Raw genomic sequence first — 24488 nt, forward strand, 5'->3', positions numbered from 1 at the left:
ATGCCCATTGTCCGGCAGATATGATGTTGGCAAGCCACTTATGTCAATAGCTACGTTTGTTCTAACAAATTGTGAGTTATCGTGTCATTTCCTCTTATTCAAACACAAAGATAATATTAAGTTCCGCGGACCGTAGAGATCTTGAATACCATCAACTATTTATTATTCTCGTAAAGTCATCGTCGAATTATTTTAACAATGCATTGTTGATAACACAAAAAATATATAAAGAGTAACAATCACTTATTAGTTTTATCTATAATAATATTAAATATTCAATATCAAAGAGGCCATAACAATTTCAACTAGGAAACATAAACTTATTAAAACATAAAAGCTCTCAGTATATGGATGGGTATGTAGAACACGTGAGTCGATGTAAGTGCCTAATTCTACAGACAAATGAAGAGCAACAAATCATGTTTTGACGACACGACGGCCCAGTGGAGCGCGGGTAATGTACTAGGTACATATGTGTGGCAGTAACGCATAGATGCATCGCGGGTATTATAATGTTGTAGTGAAGTTATTAGTGGTTGAATCAGGCGAGGCGCGCGGCGGAGTGAGCGTTGTCAAGGCCAACTGAGGTCACTCCACCGACGATCTCCGAGCCACGATGCCCGGGACCGGTTCTACAATTTTTAGACTCTTTTTATTTTCATTTTTGTATACACGACGCTAAGACTAAACAATGTTTATAATGCCAGCCCTCGTCAGATTACCATTTATTTTAGAAAATGAATTAATGCTATGCGAGGCTTACGTATAATTATAGGAAGTTTTACGCAGGAAAATCGTTTTTTATCAGATGATTGTATTATTAAAGCTTGTTTAATCTGTTTTCTTATAATGAGAAATATTATAATAGGCTAATTTATTTTATTTCAGTCTTGAGCTATATTATCTACGCAATGTTTACGTATTATGTATTATTTTTTTCTTTGTTTTCGTTATTGTTATTATTCTAACGGAAAGAAATTCAAAAAAATCTCCTACAGCTTTTATTTGAACGCCAGAATATTACTTTTACCCTTTAGTGGTATCACGTTCCCTGCTTTTGGGTTGTGCTATTTTTAGTTCCTAAATATATTTTATTTATGTAACTGCAAACAATGCTCATGATCCATCTATGTTAAAAATTATTACTTTTGAATATGTTATTACGAAATTATTCATTTACAAAAAGTTTGTCTTATCTAGCGCGATTATTCACGCGCGAACAATATCTACTGCGGACACATTGTTAGTTTAAAATGGAACATAACTTTTGCTTCAGTATTCTGTTGATAATAACTTTAACCAAATAGGACCTTCTATACGCACATGATTACCAAAATACTACTATATATTAAAATACATACAGGAAAGTGGAACGATTACATAAATGTATCATGAGATGTCAAATTATGTTTAAATTAAACAGACCTGTCTGTTTTTGATTCGAGCGTTTGTTTATTTTCAGAAAACTAGTTTGTTTTTATTGATTCTTTGATAGCCAGCAGATGGCGCGCGTGGAGCTCGCACTGGGCCGTGTACGGTAAACATGACACCCCCATCGTTTGCTATGGAATTTTTACACGCAGCTTAGTCCTGAATACCAATGTTCATTAAGACCGTTGTGGGGTTTCCCGAACGAATGACAAATCCGTGAGAACTAACAAAGTTTCTCATTAGCAAAATCTTCTGCATATTAATACACAGCAGTATACGTATACGTAGCAATCTGTATCCATATCTACGATATTAGTAGATTATAATAAGTAAAATCAATTTATTTCTGCACATCCGCAAGGTTGACTGGGAGAAAACGCTATTTAGCATTAAGTCCTTTTGTACCACAACTTTGTTTTGGTCATAGATTAGTAAAGATACTTCGCCGCCTTGAAATTGAATGAAGCCACAAACGGCTTATTTGTAAGTTATTTTTTTTAATTATTGACAAATAAAAACATTTTAGAGAAAATTTACGAATAAAGAACTAATACTGCGTAATTTATATAATAAATAAATAATTATTTTAAATATTTTAGGGACATTTTAGCACGGAGACGTGACAAAACTTTTTTACGCAACTATTTCAATCGTCAAAACTGGTTACGTTTTCTTTTTAGGAGTGAGTAATCTTTGCTAATCTATGGTTTTGGTCAATAAAGTATAAATAAATAAATAAGATATAGCTATTCGCACTTTATGGTCGAAATTTGGGCAATTATAATTTTTCCATTGTTTTATTGGTGTTCAATTACTTCAACTGAACTGTTTTTGACCTGTGCAAAGATATTCAAACGAGCTTAACCGAACGAATTGTAATCATCTACATATTATAAAGAACTATATAAAAATTAACACGTACATTAAAATCTTAAGAGGTAATTAAATGTTAAAAGTAAATCATGACAAATTTACACTTCCAAGTAAATATAAAAAGACTACATTTAACGGCATATGCGTTTAACAATTCGGACGCATTTAATTACTAACTGTAACATTATTTTATGATAACTCTTCATGCTTCGCTAGGTATGTGTATCACTAACATCCAGGCGTTGGAAATGTTGGAGAAATATCAACGAACTGAAGAACAATGGAGTATTATGTGGTAATAGTGGAAATATATTCGTTTGGTAATGCGTGGAAAAAAAGTATCTAAACAAATCGCGGTATTGTTATACCCGATACAAGATTAAAACGACTGCTCGCTTATAATAATTTTATGGTCATGCATACAGACGGCGATATTTATTGCAATCCAAAGGGAAAATTTGCAATTTTATACAATTGATTATCCTCCGTCTTATTTTATTGGCGTAATAAGTTTAAAATTTCATATTGTTAGTCGTAGAAGAAACTGTCTTAATGCACTTTTTTGCTACGTCTATATGTTTTCGTGTAGAATAAATTTCAGTGCTTCAATATGTAACGAGATGTTAACAACACAACCTGCTTTGTTTTGCCACATATTTTCAATTTTATCCTTGTTTGAGACAAAAGACTAAGTCGACTGCGACCGGTATAACGAGAGCCTCTCCTCTTCCTGCATACCATAGTGATGTAGAGCACTCGGGGATATCTATCAAGTTTATGAAGGTCTTTTGATATGGTCCATTCAGTGCTTCGGGCAAGTCACTTGTCGGGGTCATAACCTGTTTGCGACCCCTCCTTGTGGGATCACTGGGCTCGCCGTGTTTCTAGCGATCCGGACCAGGCGTCTGTGTGCAAAGTAAACAAAATATATTCGTATGTACCTAATTGCTTGCACAAGTATTTAATGAATGTAGTTTTAATTATAATCCGCCATTTATAAGGGATAATTGTTTATGGTTAGTGTTTGTGTCTATACAAAAGTAACATAGAGTCGTTGTTCTTTACTTCAGATTGATTAAAAAGTAATTTTGAGGACAAAAGAGAAATCTTAGTAGAGAAAGCAGGAACTATCAGTCATTCGAAATCATTAATAATCATTTTGGTAGGCAATCTAAAAACTTTTTACTTTCCATAAGAATTTTCAATTATTTAGACATTTACTGCCGGGGTAGGTCACGTACGCCACCATGTAAAATTATATTTTTATGGGGACCACCTTACATATTTAAGGATGAAAATGTCTCTATATGCGACTTCCTCGAAAGTCATACATTTGTAGGACCCCACCGTTTCTATTTTTTGGTACTGTAATACAAGTAGGTACTTATATATAAAAGTAAATATTTATAAAAGTTCCAAAATCGGGCAAATGCAATTCGTCTAAAGATTTAATACAATAAAATTTAAATATTGCAATATAATCACTCCAAGTTTGACGCTTCTAATAATTTTATGATAGAACAAAAATCTAAAAGTTCAATAAACACATTTCCATGCTTATTACAAGTAAAATATTCGACCTTCAAATTTATTATAGACAGAATTAAATGGCACTTAATATTGTTATAGGCACAGGAACTAGATTTTATTTATCTTTGTATATCTAGATATGAAAAAAATACATATTGTTCCATAAAAAGCGTGTTAATATTAATCTTAACTAAAGCAAAATATAGTACAAGCTCCATCCCCACCAGGCATTCATGCAACAAAGTAACGAACTAATAAACCAACTTACAACATTTAGGGGTACCTCATTGTTACATTGCGACGAACAACCAAGCCAGTAAAAATAGCCCGTGGCGTGGTTCCTGAACCTAACATTCACTTGTTAGGTCAGTAAGTATGAATTGGTATCGAGGGCCGATTAAGTTTGTTTGCATAGAGCCTTTGAGCAGTGAAATGACGTAGAAGACGTGTTGTATTTATTGTGTAGTGGCGTTCTGTGGCCCGTGGATATTGTTAAGGCACACAATGCGAGTGCAGCAGGCCGATGTGCCTTGTGAAATGTTGCACGACTACTTTTTTCGTCTGGATTCTATACTCACGATAGTCGTTTTTTAAGCCGCGAGCTCGAGATGTACAGGTTTATCTGTTTAAAATTTATTAACATTGAGAAACAATTTTAAACCCTTTTCTTCAGATGGCCAAGAGATTCATGATGAATGGAATTGTATCCTATTATAAGATTCTGCTTTTATTTACCAGACATGTTTTTAAAATTATTCGTATTTTAAATTAGATGTTTTAAATGCGTTCAGCCTTTGAAAGAAATCTAGAAACACTATTACACGTATTTTAGCTCAGATTTTATGCCTACCACGTATTTCTACTTATTCTTAAGAAAATTTAAAGAATACTTGTACGCTTGAAATTTTGCCTTCATGTGTATTTAATTGCATTACAAAACATATATTTCTTTTTACATATAAATCAAAAAGGTACATAAATTCAATAACATATTAAACGTAATGTCGTCTTTCCAAAGCAGTATTTATACATGTAACTAGGTTTTCTCGTGACTTTATCCTTATGGGCTGTAATATTCAATTGTGAAACATATAGCGGTAGTATACCTACACTCTTTCGCTTTGTAGCTTTGAAACTGTCTGTAAATAATAGCTATCATTCTTACATTTCTGTCACATCCCTCATAATTTTTTTTATCATCTATTGAATGTCAATAAACACCCTCCTTTAATCAATTCAGTGTTTGAAATTGTAGTTCCTTACATTTTATCGAAGCACTCGTTGTTACATTATATGTTATTTTTTCTGATTTTTAAAAGCTGCTCCTTACAAGTGCCATATACAATAACTTTATCTATTTACATGAAAGTGGTAGAACGCTTCATGACTTGACTCCAAAGGTACCATCGCTACACCTTTTTCTACCTTCAAACAGCAGTGTTTAGCGCTGCTATATTCTAGTTTGAAGGTGTACTAAAGGAATAACGAGACGTTTCAACGTAGAGCTCAGGGGTAGCAGTAAGCCTCGGGTAGGTCCTCTTTCTGGGGTTAACTCCAAATATGTATGGGCAGCAGTGGCCACTTCCACCTAACATCTGGTGGACTGCATGCTCATTTACTATTAAAACCCCCCCTCACACCCCCTATTGTGTGTATAAAGCAGTTATTGAAAATCTTGAACCAAAAAGTTAAATTACAGTTTTATACCAGTATACATTAAATTCAATGTTTAAAGAAAGTATCTTAATTAATAGAGTTTGCGAGTCAAATTGCCAGAAGTACTTAGAATACTCGTACTTCAGTTCAAAAGCACTAGACGACTCATTCCATTAATTAATAGCATAATTCAAAAGTGCTTCGAAAAGTTTACATTAAAAGGAAGATATTATTGATACGGAAATATCGTATGATATTTAATTGTTTTTCGTGGAATCTTATTTATGGAATGTTCTTACACTTATGCTTACTATATTTATAAATTAATAAAACTGTCAGTTAATGTCCATTGAATAACTGAATTGAATTGATTTTATTTAGATAACCTCATTAGTCCGTATTTTTGTAAGTAAAATTTTAAACCAGATAACCCTAGTCGACGAGGTAACATTTTGCATACACATACGATTTGGGTGACAATTTATGATCTGCTGGTGAAGTTATTATAAATTCAACATAGATGCTCCAAGGCCTCCAAGGTGGTGGCCCTTTATTCTTTCTCATACACTTCCAAGATATGGATATCAAACGAAAGGTTTTTTTGAGAAACATACGAAATACAAAATAGGATACTAAAAACACATTTTATAATAAACGCTTTCTACACTCACAGCCCCACACTAGGATTTCCTGTGTCGTGGGTGCCATAGACACACACATAGACAAATACACAAATACCCAGACCCAGAAACAGAAATCTAAATTCATCATATTCATTTCGATATCTGTCTGGCCGGGGTCGAACCCGGGACCCTTTGCGCGTCAGACCAGTATGGTGGCCGCTCCGCCACGCTGGTCGTCAAACTGATTCACCATTGACATTGACAAAAAAAAATTAAACCAATTTATTTCAAATTGGTCCGAAGTACTTTGCAAAGATGCTTTTCACTTGACGCTAAGTGGTAGTTGCAACCCCTGAACATGTATTGCCATCCTGATCCAATGGGATAATATGGTAACAAGAGTCTCAGTTAGTTTTTAGGGATCGCTGTCTGTCCGTCTGTCACAGGGCTATATCTCCGGAACCGTAACAGATAGACACATGATTTTTTTACAGAGGATGCATAACGGTGGCCGCTATAACAACAAATACTAAAAATAAAATAAAGTTGAATATTAAAGGGGGTCTCCATACAACAAACCGGATTTGTTCGGCATTTTTCGATCTAACTGTTAAACCGTACTAGGAAGACGGTTAAATTTTTTACAATCCGTTTAGAACTAGTAAACATATTTTAATATAGTCATTTTAATTTGATTATACGTTGTTTACGTATCATTCATCATCACCCCAACGCCATCTATTGTTATGTCATATAACTAAGCATTGTTGAAAATAATAAAATGAATAAAAATAAGTAAAAAATAATGTACATTTGTAAGGAAGCCTCCATGTGCGAGTTGCACTCGTTCTTGGTGAATTATTTATTTATGTATACTAATGAAGTATTAAATGAACATGCAGTCTACCTCATAGTAAGTGAGGACTATCGCCCTTATCGGTAAAAATTTTCTTGGGTCGGTTACAGAAGCGATGCTACCCCTGAGGAACGGAAGGAAGTTGGAATAACTCATGTGTCTCTCCCATTATACCAGAACACAGTAGCACACAGATGCTGATACAACCTGGATTACGGCAGATAAAACCCTTAATGGTTACTAATAGTACCCGTAATGGTACTCTAGTCTATCTACAGTATTCACAAAATACCTCGTTCTACTAGTTCTACTGGCTTCAAGGTCAGTTAACGTTGCTACACCTAAGCTTTGGCCACAAAGCTTTTTATGCCACGGACCACGGAGCTGACCACGGACCTCTCACAAGTGTACAACACGTGCCAAAATGGTCTCTAACAAGATTTATCAGCTAGCACTTAATGATAGCAACAGGGACATACCGACAACCAAAGCGTGGAAGCGTAAAACCCAGTACAAAAATATCGAGTTCCTTTTGGAACATCCAATACTTGAACAAATTAGCATATGTAAATTAAAATTATAATATAAGCATATACAAAGACATAACGCTGAAATTTCTCTCTGTATCCGAAGGTATTCGTTAATTTCGTATGTGATAATATATTGGTGTACATTTGTAAAACTTTTTTAAGCGTTACATGGAAATTCCATCGCTTTCTTATAAATTTAAAAAGACAAGTAAAAAATCTAATTTCTTGTTTAGGTACGTTTCATATCACGATTCTTAGAAGATAGATCAACAAATATAATTACAAAATCAAAATAGAACTATCAAGAGCAGCTCACACAAATAGAAACTTAATTAATTACAAAACAAAAAGCTCTTAAAAGCTTTTCATTTCAATCTCAGCGGAGTTGGGGTGCCGCCCTTCAGCTATCTCACCGCGCTAAATTCCATTGCGATTTAATTTTTTCATCCCTATCAGAAATACCTTTTGTCTAGGGTTTATTTTGTGTACACGTAACATGTTTGTAATTACATATGTTTACAGGTACTTTCACAGACCTGTATTTGTTTTGTACCCAATAGGTCTGGGGGTACTTTAGTAGTCAATAGTGTCGCATTTGTTATAGATATGAAATTAATCTTAATTATAGGTATTTCCACCTGTTAACATAATGTAAATGTATACAAGAAAACCAAATTCTTTCCTTTAAATAATTATGTAGGTACAATATCATACATTTAAATAAGTCTTGGGCTGGCGCTGTTAGAACCATTTTCATGTAACGTTATGGTATTAAAAGTATTATTTCGATGAAACAGCCCAATCAATAACAGTAATTCTTTAAAATACTATCTTATTACAGTGTTAGAATGGCGTAGGATAAGTTTTTGACTAATTTAATAGTTGTAAGAAAGTCACTAGAGAGCAACGTTACGGATAAAGAAAGTAGTAATTGCCACAGTAGTGTATCCATCTTCATATACATAGCCATATTTTTAGATATTTGATGAAGCGTAAATTAATATGGGGTAATACACCATGTACTTATAAATAGCGAAACGTGATAAGCAATGAATCTGTAATAGCTATTCATGACAGATTCAATCTCATTTTGAAATGATGTTAGATTTAGGAATGTTTGTTTAAATTTTTTCAGTTGTAAATTGGAGTAAAATGAAGGAGCGTCCCGGCGCGGGACGGAGCGGAGAATAACACATGGGGTGCAGCGAAGGGTGCGGCGGGGCGGCCCACTGAAAAGTGCGCGGGTGGGGCTGAACAAACTCGCGAGGACATACAACTGCACCCCCCAAGTATTATAATATTTTTATTGATTAAATTTAATGAGAAATTTTGTTCAAAGCTTTTCTATTGCACAAATTGGGGATATATTCCATGGTTTCCAGTACAGTATTACACTTTGTTTTTGATACATATCATATAACTATAGAAAATAATTCAAGTTAGTTAATTGCAAGGTCAGATGAATTAAACTACATAACTTAACATACACGTACATAATACAAAATACTTTAAGTGTATTTATTTACAGTTTATCTGATTGAGTGATGATATATGATTAGAGGACAAAATGAGTAATTAAAAGTCTTTCATCCAAATATAGCTACGTAGAGGCTTTCATTTACATGCTATAATAGCAACGTCTTACAAGACCAGTAGCAATATCTCTGCAGGTATATCTACTGAACCTATCTATCTATTGAACGATTAAGTAACTGTTTCTTAACTTCAAGTAATGCCAATTTAACATACTTAGTTTTTATTTAACGATAAAGCTATGCATAAGTAGCAATAATTAAACATCGTAGAGCGTCCAAAGTGGTTGTTTAAACACAATATATTTTAGATAAGATTACAACCGTAATAGAAAGTGTGTCACATTCGCGTTTGAATGAATACGTATCCGGTCGTAAATCTTACGCAAGCACCGTTCGATAAGTAAAAAGCTAGTAAACGTGTAAGAAAAACATTTCCTGCGCGGCTCGAGTTGTACGTCCCTCTAGCATGTACTCTCAAATAGGGGAACAAGCATTTTAGCATTACCCCCGTGCACAACTCTTCCCGCGGGGAGGGGGAGGCCCACGGCGACGTAAAAATCAATATGCTGGAGTTGTTAAATCACGCTTATAAACGAGCACTCGTCTTCGTTTCATTCCTAAAATTGTTCAAGTATATGAGTTTAGTTTTCATTAACATCCTTTAACACGAAACCCGTAGGGCTAATCGATATCACTTTACGACGTCCTTCTTAAAGACGTTGGTATGAACTTATCTTAAATTACGAGTGATTGCCGAAATTTAGGGTCCGAGCCTTTATTGGCATTCGATTATCTTGACTTTGATATAAATTATAAAATACTTTTCATTTTTATATTAAGAATGTATTCTTATATTAATATCATCAATATCGGTAGTATTTAATATGTTTGTAGGAATGCAAACAATTTTACTGATTAAGGTAAGTAATTCACTCAAGGCATCCGTGAAAAGAAAAGAATGTGCCAGCTGATCGCCGATGTTGCATACTTGAGTCACATTTTTTCTCCTCTCGGTTTAATTTTTTTTTTGTGAAATGAACACGGGAAACTATAGTAGTTAATGAACTAAAAGATAGTGTTAAAAACTAAAATAACTAAAATAATTACCTATAATTGTTCAAAAGATTATTGAGGTTGTTGAAGTTAAAGCTTTTAAAAGTGGACATCTTTATTTAAGATCCTAATAATGAATATTATAAAAATAATTAGCATTGTGCTATTTACTTACATATTTGGATTTCTTCGAATAATATTGCATACTAAACTCATATGTATACGAAGTATGAAGGAAAACACAATTAATTCAAACAAATAATACACCCTGCTACACAAAACATGAGAATGGGGCCGAATACCTCCACACACACAATCCACACAAACAAGCTATGTCAATAATGGCGTTCGTTTAGATCAGAATTACGATTACATTAAATTGTACAAGGGACTGCTTGCGATAATCTTCGAATCTATTGTGAAATTATAAATACAATTCTCTGACTTGATTAAAATATCGACGTCTGTATTATTACAATATACTCGTACTTTTGAAGAGGGGGAATAGAATATCGTTATATTAGAGCAAGTACACTTAGTATGATGTTCATATTACCCATATATTTCCAATCAGTTCTGATACAGTCCGCTAGGAGCGCTGATTGGAAATGTATGATCAAATACGTAAACAAATACAAAACAGTCATTTTTGTAACAACGTAAAAACTCATACTAAGGGTACAGTTTATGTTTGCAGACATTCAACGTGTCATACACGGGCCGTGGTAGACAAATTAATCTCATATTTTCCAAACAAGTTGTATTAACGTATTTATATTTATGATTAACGCCTGCGCAGACTCGGTCCGTCCCTGTCGATAATATTGTAAAGCAAAATATTACACTGCCACGACCCATCTCTATTACGTTCAATGTATGTAAAACTGCTAGTCCGCTCTGAATATAGAAATGAATTGCGTGGCCATAGCAAAATGTATTACTTCACCTGCTCGCAACAACTTCAGAGCAGACAAGCAGTTTGGCGCGGACTATACATACACTCGTTAATAAATATTGATAACTTCTATCGAATTTAGTGTAACTAAGATTTAAAAGCTCCCATAAAAATGAAAATAAGAAAACTCCCAAATATAATATAATCTATCTAAGTATTTACAAACTATAAATCTATATACAATATATACAAAAAATATAATTTAAACAAAAAATAAATATTAAAACTTAAGGAAATATAAAATTAAATATAAAACAATGAGTCCAAATCACTGCCTCCCGGTAGAGTCCCAAGAATGCTGGAATGAAGAATGAAATATAATTAAGTATTATTTTTAATTCCTTATTTAAAATTTTATTGAAATGGGTAATAATTGTAATTTTATTTTGAAATAGCTGACACTCCAATTTTATTTATATGTACAGATTATAATAGCAAATAAAATATGTACTTATTACCTTCATATGATAGTTACACACCCGTTATCAATAATCAATCTGTCCAATGTTTTTCCTACCAAGCATCGTTACTTCAAAATTTCTTTGAGCTACAATTTGTCAAATATCGATCTTTAATAGGCAAAATTTGGATAGATCGAGTATTAATAACAAGCGTTAGTAGGGTACACGTGACTTTACGCCTTTCATAGTAAAATTTTGTTATTAATAATTGTAATAAAAAGCAATCGATCGAGCCTTACTGCTGTCGCTTTAGTATTCAAATTACAGAATAAATCTCCCGAAAACATCTGTCTGTTCATCTGAATACGCCAATATCGCTATCTACTCGTTCCAAATAAATTATGATGAGGCTTTCACCATTGTACATACACGTAGTAACCCTTAGTATGAGTTTTTACGTTTTTACAAAAATGACCGTTTTGTATTTGTTTACGTATTTGCCCATACATTTCCAATTAGCGCCCCTAACAGACTGTATTAGAACTGGTTATAGAAATATATGGGAAATACGTAAACAAATACAAAAACAGCCATTTATGTAAAAACGTATAAAGGGTACAGATTTATATTCAGGATTAATGAATACAGACATTTGTTTGCTTATAGTCGGCACCCTGACAGAATAGTTTAGTAAACAATAAGTTGTTTGTCTATAAAAATAGTAAGGCATGCAATTCTGTTTAACTATAAATAGTAAGTTAATCATAACAGCCCGGTCACCGAACTCAAAAAGGGCCACAGATTGCTGTACGACTCTCTAAAATACTGTATACTTACTATAGTTATAGTTAGATACGTAAGAACTTATCTATCTATGTGTTATTCAAGAAAAAAATATTTTAATGATTTTTAATTAATAAATTGAATAAGACATTTTTCCTATATGTTATTATTACGATAAAATGTGAAATAGTTACCTAAAAGTAAAAAGTAATATTACTTGTCCCGTTAAAGTGGGTCACCTCCCGAACCCCGCACCCCCGCTCCCCTTCCTCGGAGCCGTCTCTCGTCCGCCCGCGACTGTCCCCACTACCCACCACCCTCCAACATTCATTGTGCCGCAATATATTTCTTTTTATGTGCAAACAGAAAAGTCATTTATTTAAATTTTCTCACGAATTCGCATCGCAATTTTATTATATTATATTATCTATATCGCATTTAGATTGCTCCGAATTTCATTACGGATGCTCATATACGCGTACACGAATGTTTGAATTGAGCACCTTTCAATACTTACAAATGTGCTCGTAATTTGCAACACTTATTTCGTCAAATCCACGAAATACATTTTCTTTAACCCAATTTAATTTTTAGTTAAAATGTCTGTTTATATTGAGTTTCATCTATCTTTGGACCGACCTCGCGTCGTCGCTATTATGTCCCCAAATAATTAAATTGTGAGCGCTTGACGTTGTACAGAATAATATTAAACTCAATCACATTGCCAAGATCACATCAACAGAGAAAGTTAGAATACCAATTATTACAATACAAAAGGATATTAGAATAGATGAGAAGATTAGATTTGTTGTTCATGTAAATTATATATTATCTAAGTTCTGTTGCCTATTTTTTAATGAATGTATATAATGGGAACAAACAACTATGGAGCCGACTTGATAAAGAAGTGGTCACTGCCGCCCATGAAAATCTGTAATCACCCAAAATATTAATTAGACTCTCCTGAAGTGGACGTGTCTGTATACGTTGCTACCATTGTTGACCAAGTTGAAAGTGTTTCTCCCTTAACACTACCTCCGAACCGGTACACACAACGCCTACCACTGTTCTTATAAGGCTAAATAAATGTGACTGTGGTGCTTCTGGAGTTCAACCACGAAGATCTCTACCACCCATCAACTTTATTTTAAATAATTTATAATTTGCCATTAAACCAAATCTTAGATCGACCCATGTAACAAAAAGGTGACTGTTCTAATGGTATAAAGTCTATAAAGGGTCCAATATTTAATACTCATCTAATCTAGGTGAAACATTCACCTCTTTTATTAAATGGAAAAATTGAGGCCAATCCAGTTTTGGCCAGATCTACTTTTGTCAGAGCGTCTTTATTACATCTATCAGGTGACGTATAAAATTCACCCGATGTCAAAATAAGTGTACCCCTTCAACAATTTCAACTCAACTAAATATCTGGCACACTAAACTAGCGTCTCTCATCAAACCCATTCAAAATAGCACACAACCGAGTTACTGCTGTACTCTAACACTTTTAAACTTTTGACAAGGCAGACAAGTAAAATAGCACTTCTTCATTTGACAATAGCACTGTACCTATACCTAATCCAAATAAATAATATGAAGGTGGTAGAACCTTTTGTGGTTCGACTCCGGCGGCACCACCGCCACACCTATTTCTGCCTAATAACAGCAATGTTAGGCGCTGCTGTGTTCCGTTTTGAAGGGAGTGGTAAGGGAGACATGCTTTTTCGAGGCGTTCCAGCTTAGTCCTCAGGGGTAGCGGCGTATCTGTGGCCGACCACATGTAGGAATATCTAATCCTATCTGGGGTTGATTACAGATGTCCATGGGCGGCAGTAGCCACTTACCATCAGGTGGACTGCATACTCGTCTGCTACTCCTATATTATAAAAAAAATCAATAAAGTATTTGGTGATGAGTTGCTTGTTAGGACCAAGCCCCTTAACCTGCATCACCGATAGGTTTTGGTCTGAATTGAACTGACTTCTTCACACTAGACATAGGTGTAATGGTGGTATGTTCCCGGTCGAACAATACTAATTCTATCAGAAAATTCTACACCTTTTCTCATGAGCCTTTCATACTTCTGTCTTCATAGACACATCCTATCTTTTCTCAGTGTTAGTCATGTTTCCTGGGTCCAACTACGCAGATATTCTAGGCCGAAGTTGTTGCCGAAGGAATGAGTAAAAAAACATAAGATTCTCAAAAGTGTGAATCCTTCAAAGCACGCATGGCCAGCGTGTAAGATTAAGGCCTTAATTGATTAGACTTGAGAGAAGAACAAGGAACAAGGGGTTCAGCCGTGGTACAGTGCTTATTTGGTCTTGAGAGGAGACCCCTTGTGCAGCTATGGTACAGAAATATATAGACAATTGTCTAGTTTTTACAGTATTATATTAATTAATTGATTTAGGCGTGAGAGAATTCAAGGAACAAGGGATTTAGCCGTGGTACAGTGCTCATTTAATCTTGAGAGGAGACCCCTTGTTCAGCCATGGTACAGTAAAATGTAGACAATTGTCTAGTTTTTACAGTATTATAATAACCAACTTCTTTAAAAGGTGGCAGAAGCTATATAATTTGACCGGGGAGGTACCATCGCTTTACCTATATCTTGCATGTAATGTTTTTACGTTTTAGTGGAAGTGGGTTAACGCTGTCTGACTTTTTTATTTTTTTTTAATTTTTTTATAATATCAGCAGCAGACGAGCATGCAGTCCACCTGATGGTAAGTGGCTACCGCCGCCCATGGACATTTGTAATCAACCCCAGATAAGATTAGATATTCCTACCTGAGATCGGCCACAGATGCGCCGCTACCCCTGAGGACTAAGCTGGGACGCCTCAGAAAAGTCTGTCTCCCTTACCACACCCTTCAAACCGGAACACAGGAGCGCCTAACACTGCTGTTATTAGGTAGAAATAGGTGTGGCGGTGGTGTCGCCGGAGTCGAACCACAAAGGGGTCTACCACCTTCAAACTTATATATGTCTGACTCATATATGAGGTGACCATCCTAGTCTGGAGGAGTGTCAATGCGTCTGTAATTGATTTCAGGTAGAACTGCTTGTCTATATCGATACCTTAATTTGCAAACCAGCCACCACCACTTTTTTTCAAAATGTTTTTTTTTTATTTATTTTGATAATAAATGGCGTTAAACGAAATCAAAATAAATAAATAAATCATTTTGAAAAAAGTGGAGTAGGCTGGTTTGCGAATTAAGGTATCGATATGGAGTTACAAATGTCATTGGGTGGCAGTGGTCATTTATCATCAGAAGCAGTGCATGCTCGTTTGCTATTTCAATCTTACAAAAAACATTACTCCAAAAATGTTATTTACGTTTGCCTTGTATTTTTTGTCTCGATTTCTCTGAAATTTGTAAATTGATTTACGTGATTCCTATTTTGTTGTGAAGACTTTTAAATATGGTGATGATCTCATGGCCCCAATGGAACTGAATCAAGTAAATTTTATGTAACAAAAATGTTAACACATACGATAACTTAGGTATTATCCTAAATCTTTAGTTAAATTAGAATCATAGTATATTTGCTAATTTGATAGTAATATAGTGTGTATCAAACAGATTTAATATCCACATTTAAGTAATAATTTTTAACTACCAATTTCTCAGTTTCGGCGATTCGGGTGCACTGCCCATATAAATTATTTATCTGTGGTAATGGTAAGCTTAAATTTGTGTGTAGGTAAATCAAAATTCCAGATTTCAATCATATACGTCTGAAGAAGGGTCTGATAAGATTACTTTGAGATTATGAAGAAATGCGTGAGTCCGTGTAAGCTACACGTTACGTTTACGTTACGTTAATATTGTTGCCACTAACATGACCATTTCTTTCCACTTCCATTTTTACGACCGATTTTGAAAGAGCTTTTTAGTTGTAGATTAATGGTTTATTTGTAAAGATAATATTTAGTAAACAGAAAAGTTACATAGCCCAGAAATTTTAAATATAATAGAATTTTGCTCATTTGTATTATATTTTAAAATCGGGATTAAAGCACATTTCCTTTTAGGTTCTGCATCTGGGCACGGGCGCCCACAGGGAAGGCCTGCAAAGGGCCTGGAGGAAACTGCGCCGTACCGTTCCAGACCCCGATTGTTGGCAGAAAAATAACTTACCAGTCACCCCGTGTCAGTTCATAGTAGATAATTTACCTTTAATGTTCTTTGTTTTATGTGGAATTCTGTACGTTTTTATTTTTTTTAATTATATTTTTATGTAAACTTTAAGAGACCGAGTATGCCTACATGATAGTAAGTGCTCTATGCTGCCACCCATGGACCTCGGAAAAGTATGTCTCCCCTACCACACCCTTAAAACCAAAGCACCGTGGTGCTTACGTGGTCCACCGCTGTTATAAGGCAGAAATAAAAACTAAAAACGAGGTACAAATACACTCCGTTTTTAATTTATAAAACAACGGTAGCAAGTGAACATGCATCACACCTAATATGAGGTGCTTAGTGTGCGCCGACCATAGATTTTAAAACCTTCGTTCGGTTTTAAAATCTATGTTTCGGTTTTCGACCTGATCTATCCCATAAAATTGTGACAACCATCATATATTAATACAATAACACAGACTTAATCTCTACTGTTATATGGCAAAGAAGTTGTCTTTGTAATCGAACCAGTAAAAATAAGGGTTACCCATTAACGTAATAGTTAATGTAATGTATAATGTGTATATGTGTATGACTCTACATCCAAATTGTTACCATCAATCCAATTGTATTCCTAGAAGGAAAATCTTGTTTATCTTCCGACACTTAAAACGTCATTAAATATGTACCACAATAATACTAAAAATGCACTATAAAAATAAATAACAAATATGTAACGAATGCTTGCAATGAGCGCGCAACAACATATAAAAAGCGAGTTATCGCGCTCATTCACTACACCTCGATAAAGTGATGTCCCGCCGTAAATTACTCACGCACCTAAACTCGTCAATTGTATCAACGCAATATTATAGACTACAGGCCAGTGTTGAAAAAGTTATGGGTCATTTGAACCACCAGGTGACCTATCTAGAACGATATAAGAGCATAAAATAATAAGATTCAGCACTATGCCGTCACTTGTAAGCTGTCCAACAGAGTGCAGATGAGAATTCAAAAGTACAGGTCGAGTGAGTACATTTTGGTCACATATTTTTGTACGACATTCTTACCACCGATAGATCCATTAAAAATAATAAGAAAACGCACAGTGCCGTACAAAAATGGTGCGCCACAGAGTCGGTATTTTTTGTTATTTTCCGACAATTACCGGGGTAAATTTAGTCATTTGATTTTGTATGGCATCTGTGTCATACTATTTCAATACTGCTTTTAATCCATTATTCCGCAACGCCGTACAAAAATCATGCGACAAGGGGAAAAAATCGAGAGTTGCAATCCCCTCTCTTTCCATAGTCCAGGGGGTGATTTAGGAAATGCAACATGGGCCTGTAGTCTATTAGTGAATTTGACATTATTTCTATCGATACAGACCGCGTTATTGTATATAGGTACAGTATCGTACCAGAAAACAAGTTAGCACGCTTAATCCGCCCACCCCCGTAAAGCGATGACACACCGTAACTTTAACTCACTCACCTAAGCTCTCCGAATTTTTATTGGCGAATTACCGAATTTCGTAATTCCTTCTGTAGATACAGACCACTTCTTAGTGCATAAGTACAACAACGTAGAAAAAGTGACTAAGCGTAGGTACTCATTCACTCAGCCTCAGCAAAACGATGTCTCTCCATAAGGCTACAGCCTTTAAGCTTTTTACACCAAAGATGTACCTTGCAGCTAAATGGTGTGCGAAATCGAAGCTAAGTTACGAAGATAAGATAAGCTAAGTGAGTAAGATGACCAAGTAAAATACATAGCTACACCGGTCGCAACCTTTTGGTCGCGGTTGGTCAAGTGCGATTTGCACTTGACCAACGGGGTTTTGAAGATTTAAAGATTACGGTTCTCTGAAAACTAAGAGTGAAGCTCTATAAGTCTGTATAATAGAAGTAGCAAAAGAGTATGCAGTCTACCTGATAGTAAGGGGCAAGTGGCCACTGCCACCCAAGAGTATCCATAATCAATACCAAGCAGGATTTGAGTTCTACCTAAGGTTGCTGAGATACGTTACTACTCCTGATAATACAAAAAGCAAATTAATTCATTCATTCAAAGGGAATCCAAGCCGTAGCCCACACTGGACATTGCAGATTCACGCTCACTTTGACAACCATAAGCTAATTCAATCGTACAACCATTTGATACTACGAAACTTGTATCCGAAACTTGCTCCGGAAATCTGCGGAAACTACGCAAAAGATTTTGTTTTGTAAATGCATTATTTAACGACTGTTTTCTGACGTGTCTTTGTTTCTACATTTAGAATAATGAAATAAATACTATTAAATTATTTTTAGTTACATACATGTAGATGTAGATTATTTACATGTATATAATTTTTATTTTAAAACGAGTATGTTGCAAACATTTTTTTTACAAACTCTTCAAAATACACGATAAAATACCCTATGTTAAATCCTGTGTACTTCAAAGATAACATTTATTATTTACAAAGGTGGTTTTATCTATTTGTTTATGTCATACATACAGGCAAATTTATCAAAAATAAATTAGTTATTATGAAATTATATACAGGGTGAATTTTTAAAACGGGCCTTCAGGGGCAACTCCGAAACTATAAGGATTAGCGAAAAATGCTGAAAGGAGTTACGAGGCCGATTTTGATAAAAACTAAAACTGCATCATTACTTTTTTAAAATAACTTTTTCCCTAGCCGGGAATCGAACGAGTTCATTTTGAAAAAAAATAACACCCTCTATATTATTCCACTATCTGATAGTGTTGCTTATAAGGATCATTCGTTTTTAAAATATCTTTTTCAAAATTCTTATTCTATTAACTCAGTAGCCATTTACCGTCAGATGCACTGCATGCTCGTTTACCTCAATATTATAAAAAAAGTTGACATGACAAACATGACAATACTAATTGTTTTTATTCTATCGTTGAAGCCGTATAAGTAATATCTGTTGAACGGTTTTGTTTTTTCACGAGGTAAATCATTTGTTCCGGATCTGTGTGGTTATCCCGTGATCATCCGCGCATCGCCCGAAGCTCCCGATCCATCGTAGCGTTCACACGCACTATTAGGGTTTATCCCCACTGTTATCCAGTCTCGGGCTGAAAAAACGCAGTTGCACTCCGGCCTAATATTCTTCTATGATAAACAAGGAGAAGGTATGATTATTTTTGCTAGCAAGCTTCCATGTTTAAATTTCACTATGCCTTATAGTCTACCACTTACCCTGTTCTTCGGAAGAGGGACTACTAATGTATAGGCATGGATTGAATATCATCAGCGAAAAATTATTAGCTTTGCTGTCAATGGAAATTAGTAAACTATTTTTTAAAATGTCACCACAGGTACTAACTATAGGTACCGAATACCTATATACCTACGAGTGATTTTGAAAAATCTTCATAAATATGCCTAATTAATTGGAATTAAAAAAAAAATTAATTAGAAACATTGATAAAGTTATGAAATAATAAAAAAGTGTTAAAATAATTAATAAGCAAAATTATATCAGTCATTTCTATCGCTCTTAGACATAGTACCTACTTTAAATGAAAACTAAGATATACTTTTTTATTTGATGTGTTAAAATTTCACTTGTGTACCGGAAAAAAGTGGACGGAGCGTAGGCAAAGTGACTGAATGATAGTGTGGGTTGACGCTTTGACAGCTGACAAACTCGTTTATGTTCGCATTACGTATGTAGGGACAACATTTGTAAACAACTCAACGCCGTGACTTACTCGCGAAATCTACACAAATCCTCATGGGATGGTTTGTGTAGATAAATCACGCGTGCATTGCTCACGTGTACGTGTAAGTAGTATGAGGTAGAGATACTCTATGCATCGTTCACAATAATAAATAAAAACAATGCTTTTTATTTAATTGTCATGATTTCAATGGGGAAATATTTATCTTTCAGGGGAAAAGTAAACTGTTAATAAGACGGAACAAATACGCGAAAGCCCGTTATTTTATCGTACAATGTTATCACCGGCATCTACTGTCATAGAGCAATGATTACTGTTGTAAACAGCGTCAAATTACTCAAATGATCAGGCAAGACGGCTAAGTTTGACGTCGCAACTTTAACCCCCAATTACCGGTTGAATGATCCGTTGCCTTCGAAAATCGACTAGGGGGTCACCGAAGACGTTTCGCAAAAAAGCGTGGTGTTTATTTTCATTGAGATGGGATATAAACAGGGCTGTGGCACAAGTGCGGGCGGGGTCAGTAAAGTTAGTGTCGGCTCGTAAACGTATCGGGCGGGGGCTACCGCTCGCCGCCGCCCCGCGGCGACCGCACTCGACACGCTGCCGCACGTCGCCGACGCTCTGAATCGCACCCATTCAAACATTCGCATTCAATGGATATACCTTGCGAATATTTTTTGCTGTTGCTAGTTACATACATTAAACCAATGTCGGAATGTATGACGATCGTGGAGGTATGATATTTTAAAATTTATGACAAAAGAAAAAGCGCGAAATTAAGAGTAATTTAAATTATGCCATTTCATTTTGCCCTGATATGCCTTTTCAGCATAAAATCTTTATGAAATACATATATTTATTATAATTTTATCCTGAAGAAACAACACCATTATTTCTGGAGTATATAGAGGCCACCATGCATAAAGTGCCTGATGCACGCATTACAACAAAAAACTTAAAAAAATGTAAAATCATCTAAACATAGAAGCTCCTCCTTTTTTAAAAGTCGTTTTAAAGTACACACACACAATACGCTTATAATGATAACCATAATTTCTGGTTGTATATAAAAGTATACCTAAAATTTTATCTATATGTCATGGTATTTAGCTTTTATATTTACCTTTCAAGCTATTTTGTATCATTCATGTTGTATGATTATGTCAAGTCAGGTATGAATAGGTCACAAAAACGAATTTATATTTTTGAAATTTATTTACTTACCAAATAGCAAATATATACTTGTGTAAGACAAATAAATCTATACAATTTCCGGTTTGATATTAAAAGAACTGCAAAGATTAAGTGAGGGTATGTCCATAATAGGCTCCCCTGGGAAAGGCGGCGGCGGCGGCGTTCCGACAACAGACAGCGGGTGTCAGCCGCCACGTGCTACCCAAGGCCACTCGCTTAGTGTCAAGGTCATTGCCACTCCAGCTCGGTACACGCGGCACCCACGCTTCTCCTGTCACCACAAATAGACCGACCCACTCAAAACAACCGTAACATGCTGCAACTACTACACACCACGTGCCAACGACGTCGGAACAACAAAGCAACAACTGCAACTCTGCACCTGACTACTGGTCTGGTTTGGCGGCAATCGGCACGCTCATTGTTTCTCGTATTAGTCGCGGAATCCTTCGCGCACTACCTACATTAGTTGTGGTGATATAGACGTGGATCCCACATTCCACATATGCTAAGATCCCTATCCATCTTCATTGGGTTACTGCCAACGCATACGTAACCTTTATAGGCCCTCTATTTGGGAGTTTCGTACTCTGTAACATAACCTCATTGAATAGGCTATTTCAGGATTAGGAGAGGCTTTTCCATGCATAATAGTGAAAGAAGAAGTAAGTATGATGTAATTAGAAGCATGATAAAATGAAAGTTAAACTTGTTGTAACCAATTTCTTTACGCCTTTAAAAAATTACGCAAAACAAACAATTGAAGAGATGTCATAAAAATCTTTTCTATTGTGTCTTATATAAATTCGCTTTATCGAAAATTAGTTATCGTTATTATAAGCGTATATTATTAATACTCTACATACGAGTAATTACATCTGCGAGTAGTTATTATTACTGCCATGACTACTTCTCCGATCTTTTGTATTGCTTCCAAGCTTATTTATCAAGTAACTCCTAAACCAAACTACACTAAGAAAAATAACATCGAATCGAAACATAAAATGTATCATAACTTGAAAAGTTTGGCTGTTGCCGTAATACTAGTACTTATGTCGCACAAAGATGTCTGGTGAAAAATGTTTATCAGAAAAATATTATAATCAATTCGGGTTTTAAACTTAGGCATATCATCGACAAATATGAAAGCTTTTTGAGCTTTTCTTAGCAAACCCTTCTCCCCTATCAGTAGCCTTATCTAATTAAGACGGCGCTATTACTACGGCTCTACATATGCGGTACAGTAACGAGTAACATCAAATTAAGGTTTAAGCTAAACAGAAAACATTAATGGGACCTTAATTCGCGATTAAGGCGAACATAGTATGCGGGGTGAGCGGTGGCGTGGAGACGAAGGCTGCGGAGTGCATGTGCGGGTGTGTGGGGGGCAGGGCGCGGGGCGGGCGGGGCAGTCGCGCCGCGGGCCGCCACTTCTCTGTACTCGAGGAGCCCCGGTACACCTCGGTTTCCGGCGGGTGCTCCCTCGCGGATTCGCAAGTAAATCCTGCTGCGCCGGGTCCGCGTGCCCCGCGTGCCGGCCACGTGCCAACTCGCCCGCTGACGGTGACGACACCTCGCTATACGCGTACCCACCTTCATTGATAAAACTCAGTAATTACCGACGATCAACGTTGCAATATTGCCTTGTGAACGGACTTCTACAAATACACGTCGCAAACAATAACAATTTTATTAGGCTTATAAATTGCTGAGGAACTTTGTGAGACTATCGAACTCTATTTATACTTAAAGTTAATTTAGTAATTCAACAGTAATAAATATTTGAAAATTTCTTCAAGGAAATATGATAATAGTTTGTAAGGATAATATAACAGTTAAAGTGATAAACATAGTTTTAATTTAAATTTCAATCAGTATTTTCTTTAAGAATGCAAGTGTAATATCTGTCGAAAAATAAACTTTTAACTATAATAAAGTTAATGTAGTAAACTTATATAGTAACCTGCTCTTAAACTTAATTGTTCTATTTATAAGTACGTACTAAATGCTTTCGAATAGTTTATGTAACCTATAAAATATTTGTGCAATTTATATGATTACGCTTGAATTACACCAACTGTAAACAAAAAATAGTGACAAAACTATTAAGAAATACATTAGTAAATGGACCGTTGTATCTGGAAGTCAGTGAACGCGCATAGAGTCGATGAGTCAAAATGGAAACGGCTCAAACCACCGCGGACGACCAGGGGAGGACTTACAAAATTTATCACATGTATAAGGTAAGTATTATGGTATTTTTGAATAAATACAAATTTAAAAAATTGAACTATGCCTATCTGAGGAAAAGCTGTTTTCATGGTTCCGTTGCCAAATGGGGAAACGGAATTCATTTAATATCGTCCTGTCCGTCTTTCCGTCCATCCGTCTACCCGTCCATCACAGTCATTTTATTTAGTGACAACAATGCTTTGGAATGCATGGTAAAGTAACGAAAGTAATAATAAGAGCAGTCAACACGGTGGTAAGCAGGTACTGTCTCCTATGATCGTCTGGACCATGTAGAACAGGGGTTTTATCAAAAGCAAATCGCATAGATACACGATTACTTCTAAGAATTTAGATGGTCACCTCATGTGTAAAAGGCTTCCACAATCCACAACCTACTACCGAACCGCAAGAACTACTTCACGGTAGCAGTAGATGTAGCGGTAATACCTCCCCGGTTAAACCATATTGGTCCTATCAACTTTTAAATATGTACGAGTATCTATATTTCATCTATCTTTTAAATATCAGAAGCACCACCGCACCACTTCTATCGTATAATAGCAACGTTAAGCGCTGTTGTATTTTGAATATAAGAGTGTGGTGATGAAGATATTCTTACACATTTTTTTTAAGGTTCCAACATCTCAGGCGTGATCAAATTTGTGGCCAACTCCAGCTAAACCTTGCGGTCCTAGATTGAAAGGACGGATTAGAATGTATTTGTTATGTTTGAAATTGACAACAGATTGTTCATGATTACGTACTATCAGGTGGATTGCGAGCTCGCTTTCATATATATTTTTATAATAAAACATTATATTAAAAGCTTCTAAACTATACAAAATTGTTTCCAACCGATAAAATGATATTCATCATGACCACGGAACCCTCCTCCTCCTGTCTGAACTCCTCGTAAACTCCTGCCTGTATCCCGGCACACAACACTGTTTTTCTTCAAAACTTATATACCTATTTGT

The 24488-nt window shown here is 35.4% G+C and overlaps 1 protein-coding gene and 2 long non-coding RNA genes across 5 annotated transcripts in view; 2 read left to right on the plus strand and 1 right to left on the minus strand.

Moving 5' to 3' along the window:
• Positions 1-1145: 1145 nt before the first annotated feature.
• Positions 1146-4383, minus strand: LOC140753410 (uncharacterized). Its single transcript, XR_012103565.1, has 2 exons — positions 4103-4383; positions 1146-3209 (listed from the first exon to the last, which is right to left on the minus strand). It is a non-coding gene; the product is annotated as an uncharacterized LOC140753410 (long non-coding RNA).
• Positions 4339-8831, plus strand: LOC140753411 (uncharacterized). The gene is made up of 2 exons (XR_012103566.1): positions 4339-4450; positions 8635-8831. It is a non-coding gene; the product is annotated as an uncharacterized LOC140753411 (long non-coding RNA).
• Positions 8832-22834: 14003 nt separating this feature from the next.
• LOC140753588 (TOX high mobility group box family member 4-B) overlaps positions 22835-24488 on the plus strand; it is a 30993-nt gene continuing 29339 nt past the window's right edge. The window contains exon 1 of one of the 3 annotated variants that reach the window (XM_073088303.1): positions 22835-23522. In XM_073088303.1, the coding sequence (XP_072944404.1) occupies positions 23457-23522 (66 nt within the window). In that variant the 5' untranslated portion in view covers positions 22835-23456. The remainder of the gene's footprint in view (positions 23523-24488) is intronic. The other 2 variants (XM_073088299.1, XM_073088301.1) reach the window with 2 other exon arrangements.

Source organism: Epargyreus clarus, unplaced genomic scaffold (genome assembly GCF_041222505.1).
Source record: "Epargyreus clarus isolate Ecla_fem2 unplaced genomic scaffold, WU_Ecla_fem_2.2 ptg000026l, whole genome shotgun sequence".
Lineage (NCBI taxonomy): Eukaryota > Metazoa > Arthropoda > Insecta > Lepidoptera > Hesperiidae > Epargyreus > Epargyreus clarus.